At 36.1% G+C, this 10680-nt stretch overlaps 1 protein-coding gene across 1 annotated transcript; it reads left to right on the top strand.

Annotated features, from left to right (window-relative positions):
- Positions 1-481: 481 nt before the first annotated feature.
- Positions 482-3820, top strand: LOC141337327 (helix-loop-helix protein 2-like). Its single transcript, XM_073843121.1, has 2 exons — positions 482-986; positions 2093-3820. Exon 2 carries the CDS (start codon positions 2128-2130, stop codon positions 2494-2496), a length of 369 nt encoding a protein of 122 aa, XP_073699222.1. The 5' UTR covers positions 482-986; positions 2093-2127; the 3' UTR covers positions 2497-3820.
- The last annotated feature ends 6860 nt before the right edge of the window (positions 3821-10680 follow it).

Here is a 10680-nt window from a genome sequence, read left to right as displayed (position 1 = left end):
GAACAGTTCACAAAGGTGCTTAGATAACCTCTTTTGCACAATTGTTTGGGCGGTCTTGGTTTAGTTTATGTTGGTTTAAAGATTAACAATAAACAACTTTTAACTAATTAATCAAATCCATACGTTTAAAAAAAATATATGTGATTTTGAGCTGTGCCGTATATTCCACAATTAACAAAATAACGACCTGTTTTACAAACAAAATAATGTTTTTATGTGTCAGAATTTGTCATATTTTGAAAATATATTTTTCCCTGTGTCTTTTTTACTATTATTTATTACCTGTGTTAGGATAATGAAGGAAGTGTGTCTCTATGTTTTCCAGCGGTCTGACATCTCTGCTCGTGGACCTTGAGGAGATGATGTGTGGAGAGGGGCAAGAGGAAGGTATGATGCGAGGGGGCGGTGTTAGACAATACCACCTCACAAATATATTCCAACCCTCTGTCATTCTGAAGAGCTTTTACTAAGAACTATTCACTCATACCCTGATCCGTTATAGCCCGATCAGGCGACGGAGCTCCAGCGAAATAGAACAGAAGACGGGATTTACCGGAAATGGTTTTCGAGTCGGGGGCTGTTTTTTTATCGCCAGTTCATTCCCAATAGTCTCGCTCAAGAGGACTGACAACATTTCAGTACTTTTTCTACAATCTTATCGACACTGCCATCTCTATTGTCTAGAGTCTGGGGTCACGAGGCATCACCTCCAAATTTTTATCTCAAGATAAAAGGCATCATCCATTATTTTTACAGACGAATAACAGTGAAAGGCAGAATTGCTCAGCATCACAATTTTGACAGAGACAGATTTTACCCAATTTGTTTTCGGAGGATTTCAAAGTAGCCTACTAAATGAAGAAATATTTAACACGGTGGGATGCTCCATGAAAGAAATTACAGAAAGACACGCGGATAAAGTAAAGAGTTGGACAGCTTGTAAAAGAAAAGGATCTTCTTTCAGGAGCTGTCAAGTGCATAACACGGTTTGTTGAATTATTCGTGTAAATTATAGTTAACTGCTGTACAATAAGTATTTATATCTGCTGGAATGTTTTCAACGGTAGTAAGGTAAAATGTATTATAGCTTATAAAGATTTTAATCAGTAATTCCAATAATCGTGTTGGTATATTAAATGTTTTAGACCTTTGAGTTTGTTATAGGCTACAATTATTTTGAAAAGTGTTCCCGCAAATGCTTCGTAGAACTGTTGCTTTACACATTTTCTTCTATGTAACTCACAAGGTTATAATAGTTCATATCGCAGTCATTCAAGTTTTTTTGAACAAAAATCTAAAATAATGTATTTAAATTAATAAGACATGTAGATGTTGCAAATATTTAGGATACATGTTGTTTACAATCATTTTGGCTATCCATTATCAGCTGTGAGAGAGAATTTATGCTGATCTAAAAGCAAAGTTCCCACAACAGATGTTAACCTTTTGAACCATTTATTATTCTGGTTCCGTTTTGTCCTGTCAGGCAGCACGCGCCAAGCGTTATAGTGTGACAGATGGATGGCTTTAATTGCAGAACGTGACTCCAGAATTATCATATTTGCACTTAATATTGTATGTAGGAAGGGCAACAAAAGAGGGTGTGCATTCTCCATTTGTTTTTAAATTGATTTTGTGTGTTTGTGTGTGTGCGTATTATTAGCACAGTATACACATCATGTTATTAGCAATGCTAAACTGTTTTTCACAATGAAAATTTCGTCTCTTTTTAAAAAAAATTTTTAAATCGAATTTCAGACGCTCAAAATGGAAAAATGCATTTCCCCCAATAACTAGGCTATAAATGCTTTGAAATGTAGCCTCCCACGATGTTTGCTCTGCATCCTCTTCAAATATAGTGTCACTTACAATGAATTTAGTGTGAGAGTTGTTATGACAATGTTAGTATTTGTCTAGCAAATATCTTCTTGTAGTGTGCAAAGAGGGTTAAAAAATATATATTTTGGGGAAAGAAACGACAAATAACGCCTGTAGGATCTTTAAAAACATTTATGTATAAAAAATGTATAAAACTAAAATCCGTTTGTTGTTTTATTAACCTAACTGTAATTATGAAATATTTGTGTTTCAGGACTTGTGACATTTCTAACTAAGTTGAAACTGAAAATGATGCTGAGTCCAGAACAAACTGATTCAGATCTACCGTGGAGCCAGTCAGACGCTGAAACTATGCTGAACGATATCAAGGTTGGCTGCATCACGGACGAGCCCATGGAGGGAGAGGGCAAGACGAAATCTTTGGCCCCGCAAGCCCTCAGCAGGGAGGAAAAGAGGAGGCGCAGGCGCGCCACAGCGAAATACCGTTCAGCCCACGCCACCCGCGAGAGAATCCGGGTCGAAGCCTTCAACGTTGCCTTTGCCGAACTGAGGAAGCTGTTACCTACACTGCCCCCTGATAAAAAACTATCCAAGATTGAAATTCTGAGACTAGCTATTTGTTACATTTCATATCTAAATCATGTGTTGGATGTTTAGCACATGTCTCTCTTTATGATGAGTAACGCACTCCAAGGACAAGTGGTGGCCTGTTTGCAGCGAACTACACGGTATCCTAATTTCGCAGTTTGCGGCACTTTGCGCTACCTACATTGGAAGTGCAATTGGAAGAGAACGAAACCACATAAGATGGCTATCACCCAAGTGTTCATTAGACTTTAGAAAGGTATTAATGGATTTTAATGAGATATTATAGCTTAGAGCGAAGATAATACCCCCCTTTAACCAAAAATGGTGATTACTCAAAGAGTCGTGAACCATTTAAAAGACTGTGGTCCCTGCTTTAAGCTATACACAGAATAAACGATGCAATAAGGTCGAGAGGGACTTAAAACAAATCACATAACCTATGTTGTTATTTGTGTATATGGACACACCAGTGTAAAGCATTTTATAGCAGGTTAAAGTACAGAGAGTACAGAGAAAACCACTCTGTAGAACAGTGAAGAATAAACCAGCCCCTCTCCTCCTCTAATAGCTGCTCGGTAGATCTAGTTAGTAGTTGTTTAATCAGGAGGAAATGACGTATAAGTGCCACTCGAATTATGACATCGTGACCATAACCACTCGCATTTAAATATTTATTTGTTATTTATTATATACTTGTTGAATATATTTTGATATGATTCATGTCATTTTTATTTGTTGAAAGATTGTTGTTTAGATTAATGTATGTTGGTTGTATGTAGCTTAAAGAAAAGTTACCATGTGTGTTAGACCTTGTCATTCAGTAATGATGAGATGAAAATGTTAAGCATCAACTTGCACCTTTAGTGTTTATTGATTTAATATATCTATATGTTTTCGTGATGCAATTAGTTAGATAAATTGGCTGTTTTTGCTCATCAGTTTGTCATGCACTAGAACAAATAATTCATTGCAAAGAAATCTTTTTGAATAACAGATATTTAATTAATGGTCTATTATGTCAATTGAATTGTAGACCTATGATTTATGAGACAATAGACTGTCAATTCACTGTATGACCAAAAAATACATCGTAAATTTTAAATTTTCTTTTTCTGAGTGTTCACGTGCCGATGTCTGAGATGTTTATGTTCATGATCCCACTAAAACATGTGATACAATAAATTAGATTAAGTTATAGTGAGTTAATTTTTAGTGGAAACCATATCTGCTATCCAAAGATCTATCTTGTATTTCCAGGGTCGTGCCCTTTATTGCTTTATGCACATATTTTGTAGTAAAGTTGCTGTGACAGCTTTGTTTTAATCAAAGTATTTTGTTTTTCAAATTTTCATGTTAATTCGTTTTTTCTTTTCTAAAAAATAAAATACCAATCAAAAAACGTTTGATTCTTCAATCACAGATGCCGAATAATTAACATTGTCTTATTTAAAGCTTATAGGCCCTCTACTAAACTCGCGCTTGACTGATACGCCATGTAAATTTTATTCTTAGCAGTGACATATTTTTTATAATTGTTTGTGACGTACTTTGCTTTAGGATATTCCGATTAACTGACGTACCAATAGATGTGAATTCAGTCAGAAGCGCAGAGGAAATGATGCAGAGTGGTCAGTCGCGGTAAGCGTTGTCGTGTGGGTTTTGCTATCCGTGTGTTTGCTCCTCGTTCTCCCTCTTGGCTGAAAGGCCGTTTCCCTAGAGAGGGGGCAGGTGTTACTCCAGACGAGCCAAGACAACCAAATTACTGGCCGTCTGGCACCTCCCGTGGGAAACAGAGAGAGAGAGAGAGAGAGAGAGAGAGAGAGAGAGAGAGAGAGAGAGAGAGAGAGAGAGAGAGAGAGAGAGAGATTTATTCTTATTATTTATACATATATATCATTTTATACATTTATGTATATATAACCTAAATGTATTAACCTTAATCTATTTAGGTTGATTCAGCATAATAAATAATAGGCCTACGTTTGACTCAATAAAACCAAATAATTTAGATGTTACCATATTTAGCTTATAATTTTTTTTCCAGTGTTAACACAGAGGTTCAGTTATTTTGTTCTGTCTGCCCTGTTGATGATTACTCAGTGTCAATTTAGTTAAAATGATTTGTGTCCTATTAGTTTAGTTAGATTCATACTGACTTTCTTTTATGAGTAATCAATGCAGAAATTCTGATATTTCCGAAGTTCACTATATATATATATATAAATAAATTCTCACATCCTCACATAATTTAGTTGCATATAGTACAGTATAGCTTCTCAAGCAAATCACTATGCATGTGTAATTATCATTCATTCAAAACCTAATTTGTCCCTGATCCACAGTGTTTTTACCCTTATAAGTTGTTTAAGAAGAACAACTTTTCTTGCTCAAATATTTTGATTTTATATCTGTTTAATTTGAATTTCTCTTCACTTGCTGGCAATAAAAGAACATTTACACTTACACAACATCACTCAAATCAAACACTGGCTCAGTGATTGAATAATAATGGATAATGCAACTTTGTAATGTCTTGAGACCACCAGAAAGGATTTGAAAGAGCTTCTCTGGTAATCCAGGGCTTAACATGCTTTTTCCAGACGATAATTAACTTTGTGTCTATTATAGGCTGATGTCTCTAAAAGGATTTGATAGTACAAGTTGTAGTGGATTTTAACATAAATACTGTGTCATATAGCTAACAACCCACCAGTTTTAGGAGCAGCATATTTCCTGATTGTGGAGGGAGGCAGTGACCTTCCAGTCATGAAGCAAGTATGATTTTAGTTAAAAAATGGTTTAAACAAAAACTACAATCTTCTGAAGACTTTGTAAAAAGCATGGTTTTCATTATTACCAAAACTTTCTATACACTTTCTAATAGCATTTGTTAGTTATTGAATTTCACGTGTTTGAAAATGTGTTATCCTCTGACATTTTACTTTACCTGTGTAATAACCTAACGTTGATTTCAGAAGCAAAGAATGAAAAGAGTCATCATACTTTCCAACACCAGAAAGATCAGACATTATAATAATTCACTTTCTGTCAAAATTGTTGTTAATGCATTTGTTATTTTTCTGTGGGGTTTTAATTTTGCCAGTGATGTTTTAAATTGGACTAAAATTAAGATGAATGAAATGCAAAACACTCCATTTAAACCAAATACATCACATGGACCAACTGATACATTTTTAGCTTACTGAGGAGTATCTATGGTATATGGCCTATTCATTCACTTTATTTTTGCCCATGCTACAGCTCCAAAACAAACCCTAATTTAAAGCTGCCAGTAGTCCTGTTTTGAGTGTGTAACAGACTGTGAATGCAGCCAGCACGTGTGTTTGTGTATGAGAAAAAGCCATATTGCCTCTCTGTTCACCATGGATTATGTAATGGCAAAGACCTACAAGTGACCATATGTCAGGAAGTGTACAGACGGCCCAGAATCCTATTCACTATTGTCCTGTTTGTGGGTTGTCCCACCATCATCATTCAGGAACACTTTTCTAGAATCCAAAATGGGACAATATAAACAGGAACACATTCCCATTTGTTCCAAATGGAGCTTCTTGTTTTTCCAACTAAAGAAACACAAGAAAAAGCAGCCATATGTGCACAGGTCTTACACAGCATTTAAAAGGCAGAAGCGAGTGTCTGCATCTTTCCTCTCCTTCCATTACAATTGTGCTCATCTTCAATGCCTAGAGCCCATCTCCCTTTGCACCTTCAACCTACCTCTTTCACTCATTCCCTTGATATCAATCAAAGGTGTGTGTTGTAGAATGAGTGTTGCACTAGCAGTGAGGTACAAAGGCAGATCCATGTGTTGAAATGTGGCCCCTGGGATGGGCCACATTATGCTTGCCCACTTCACCAGCAGGGACCCAGGCTGGAGCTGGCTCATGGCCCTTTGTCTCCAAACAGATGGAAATACACTAGAGTAGAGAGAGTGGGAGAGAAGAAGAGAAGAGAAGAAAGGGAATACAGAAAAAAGAAGTCAGTCTGTTCTCATTACCTCACATATTGAGAGCGACACGCTCACAATACGTCAGTGTCGGATAGGCTCTGTCTTATTCAAGCTCATGCTCAGGCCATCTGTACACAGCAGTCAACTTCATATTTAAATATCTCACAAGCTTTATTGCTATATCTCTAAATCAAGTGGCAATTTTAAAAGTACTAACTCTCTTTGTCTGTTAGGACTGTTTGTAGTTTTTTTTCGTAGAGGATTGTTGTTGTTGTTTATTTTTTGTAAAGTTCAACACAGAGCAATAAATTGAATGAAGAGAGTCCTTTAACACATATCCGCTAAACAGTATAAAACTTATAAAGATGAGTCATCCATCTCTCAGACTCCAAACTGAATGATCTCAGGGGCCCAAACAAGCATGCTGAATAGCGACCATCTGCACAATGAGTTCTTAAAACTGGAAAGACAAATGTTTTAGACCCCCTGCACATCTTTTCAGGAAACCAAAAAGGTGTTGTTTACACTCCCTGATTGTTGATATGTAAACGTTTCAGAATAGCTCGTTCTGTTTTCTACAAAAAAGTGTGTTCTCTATCTCTTTTTTTCTCAGCGAATACAATGTTTAGCTCCAGTAATATGAAAAAACTAAAGGAAGTATATGACAAGTCCTGACGTTGTTCTTACAGTTTATTGCAATATTTTTCATATCAAGGATCTTTGACAAACAGTCAAGACTTAGATCTTTCTGAAATTGTATCGCCCTCTGTCGGTCGTTTTCAGTTGTTGCATTTTCAAGCGCTATGCTCCGAAAATAGACGTGCACTACATGCAGTTGTCCACAAGGTAGTGATCTTTGCTTATGAAAGTGAGAGACGTGAGAGTTTTTTTCACTTGAGATACGTGTGTATTAACCAATACTTTTTATATGTTTTATAACAAATACATTGATGCTTGCACATTGTTATCAGAAAAAAAGATTACACTATATAAAAGTGAATCAGAAAATTATCAGTAAATTAATCAGTAAATTAACCTGAATGGCTCAAACTGGTGTAAATCCATTTCAGTTACCATTCATATTTATATCCGCCTGCAGCCTCAAGAAGTTTGCCAGAGACTTAGTATGAATAATGCAATAGCTGTAATGCAACTGGTCTCGCCATGTTTGTGAAGCCCCATGGAGTCAGAAAAAGGTCTAAGTCAAAGGTCATGAACTCAGCATGACCCAGGACCTTCTTAATAATTAGTTTTATGCATGAAATGAGTAAAATTACACGGAGTAAAAACATCTGAATGCTAGTGTCTGCTGACTATCATTATAATAGAAATGTGACCACAAGTTTTAAGTGTTATCATTAAAGCTGTTATTTGTTGCATTTGTCATATGCTAAATTAATGCCCACAGTGAGATCAAGTCTCAACCCTTATTTCTATTTCCCTTATAGCTCTTTAAGTTTATACCATACAGATTGTGCACAGCAGCTTCACAGAAATAAACAGCAAATAGCAGAAACAATTAAGGAAACTTATATTCTATGGAAACAGTTCTGCTGTAAGATAGCTTTAAGGGACAATAGTGTCATATATATCTTAAAATAGTTCAGATTAATAACAGTGTGAAGTTAATCTGTCACCTACAGGCAGCTCTACAATAGGCAATGTTAGTCAGTTCGAGTCAGTTCAGTGTTGATTCAATGCAGTTCAATATTAGTGTTGATGTTGCAAGATGTGATTCAGCTATAAAGCAGCTTCACAGAAACAATAGTGCTATCATCCAGCTTAATTCAGTTTAAATTTTGTTCTCATTGGTGTCAATCAATGCTGCCATAAACTACAAAGAAAAAAAGTTTAAAATAATCTGTAACCTTTCTAAAAATAGATTTTCATATTTTTACTTTTCATGGACAATTACAGACCATTTCAAACTTATTTTTGTATTGTGTCTGCTTAAGTATATATTATATAGCCTATTATTGTGTATGTATGTACTGTGTGCATTGCATTTTTATAGCTCTTATTAGTTTCGTCATCTCCCTGCCTTTATTTTACATCTATATACTTATTTTTATATGTTGTGTTAGAACACGGGAATGTTGTATAGCGTGGGAATCATGTATGTTGTATATTATGTTCATTGTTTTTGTTAGTTGCGTAATAAATTCTATTCTATTCTATTCTATTTAAGTTCCTAGTTACCTACAGTGGGCGTTATTAATATAGTCGTTCACAGTTGTTCCCCTAGCGCTTCATGTTCGTATTGCAGTTTCGTCTCACTCGTAAGGAAGCACTGCCCCTCAGCAAATCCAAATGTATCGAGCTGATTCTGCCACTGGAATTTCGGTCACTTTAAATCTGGGACGTATCCACGGATTATATATCAAACAAATTCGTTGTTCCATGCTCTCCGTCAGAATCCCACGATTCGGTAAAGGTGAGTTGTTAGATCGACAGACTGCGATAAAGCGTTCTGCCGCTGTAAGCTTAGCTTGCTATAAAACTGCTATGACACTTGTGAATTCTCAACCTTGTATTGTTTTAATATTCTCTTATCAACTGACTATTAAATCTTTTCAGTACTGTTTTATTTATTTAGCCTTACCCTGTGGGTATACACAGAATTCATTTTGACTGTTGTCTCATTCTGTCGGCCACCAGCTAGAGAGCAGAACACGACCAGATGCCCATACATGTACGATGTACAGTGATTTTTACTGGACTGAAAATGACATACTTTATTTGCAGCAAGTTCCCTCAGTAACAGTGTGAAATGTCTTAGAAAGTGTGTTTGAAACAGCTTTGGCAAAGCATGCTGAGTGCGGTTGCTACTGTTGTTACTGAAACACATGTCGGGCTGAATACTTGGACGTATCGAAACATGGGCAAATAGTGAAAAACTGTTGCTACGTTAATAACCTTTTTTTTTTGGGAACACAGCCATAGGTGTCGCTGACACGCTTCTTACGTGACAAGCTGAATAGCGCTTCTTCTTTTCCAAACTTAATTCTCCCCTGCTTGGGAAGGGTTTACAGCGGTCTTTCGCCTGTCTGTGTCGGTTTGGTATGAGGTAAATGCTATATAAGGGAATTTATGGTTAATGGAGTAAGTCAAGACGCTTGAGGCCTTGAACAGACCGGGGTTTTTCCTACAACGTCCGCCATTTATTTGAGTTGCGGGAGGCTACAGGTACAATTGCGAGTTGGCAAACAAACAGTTATTGGTTTCTCGCCATTAAATAAAACAAAGGCTTAACTTGACTATTGTTAACAGTGCTTAAGTAAAAAGCCAGTGTTAAAACTGAACTGACAGTTCCAGGGAAAAGGAGGTCAATTTATGGTTGTGAATCCAGTAAATCCTCAATCTAAACAACTCATCAAAACACTTTTTTTATTACCAGAGCCCATCTTCCATCATTTTAATTTGAGCAAACTTTTAAATAAATATATTTCTAATACCTATCCTTTGTATTTTTTAAACTGTCTTTTATGCTTCACTGAACACCATAAACATAAACATTCTGCAGAATAATCTAACGTCTTTGTCAGTGCTTTATCTCTGATTATCAGAAACATTCCAGCGGTCATTTCATAAAGCTCAATTCTTTGTAGCTTGTCATACAGAAAAATGCTGTCAAAAACAAAACAATTTTTTTTGTTATAAAACATGCACAACCTGCCACCAAGAGAAAACTATTTAGCAACATGGAGATTCTTGTCATCCTGTGAATTATTCAGCACTGTTATATAGATTATATCTGTGCTTGAACCTCTGATGGCTGGAAATTTCATGATTATTATCTGTACAGTTTACATAGAAAAGCAAAAAAAAAAAAGCAATTTCATAATGGCTACACCCTTTTTTGAAAGACAGCAATGAAATGGCTCTTTAAACGGTAGGTAGGCTATCTCTCATAGTTGTTTAATATAAGCTGGCAACTCTCACACATTCAGCATGAGACTCACGCAATTGACACTTTCCTCACATTCTCACGTCCATTTTCTCACGCAGTGAAAACCACAAGTTAAAAATATAATAATAGGATATTAACAAAACAGATTTGGTAAAGGCTCCAGTGCCTATTTGTGTTTGCGCTCTGGAGAACATAAAAAGTTTCTATTTACAACGTGTTTTTGTAGAGTTGAGCAGTACAGCCAATCACAGACACACCTGTTGATTCTTGAACACCTCTGATAGGCCATTCCGTTAAAATGAGTCAGAATTCTCTCACGGCTAAACCCCAGATTTTGTTCTGCACACTTGTGAATGCTTTCACTGTAACTCGA

This window comes from Garra rufa, chromosome 6, assembly GCF_049309525.1.
Source record: "Garra rufa chromosome 6, GarRuf1.0, whole genome shotgun sequence".
Lineage (NCBI taxonomy): Eukaryota > Metazoa > Chordata > Actinopteri > Cypriniformes > Cyprinidae > Garra > Garra rufa.
Note: the sequence above shows the minus strand (reverse complement) of the source record. Positions and strands in the feature narration are given on the sequence as shown.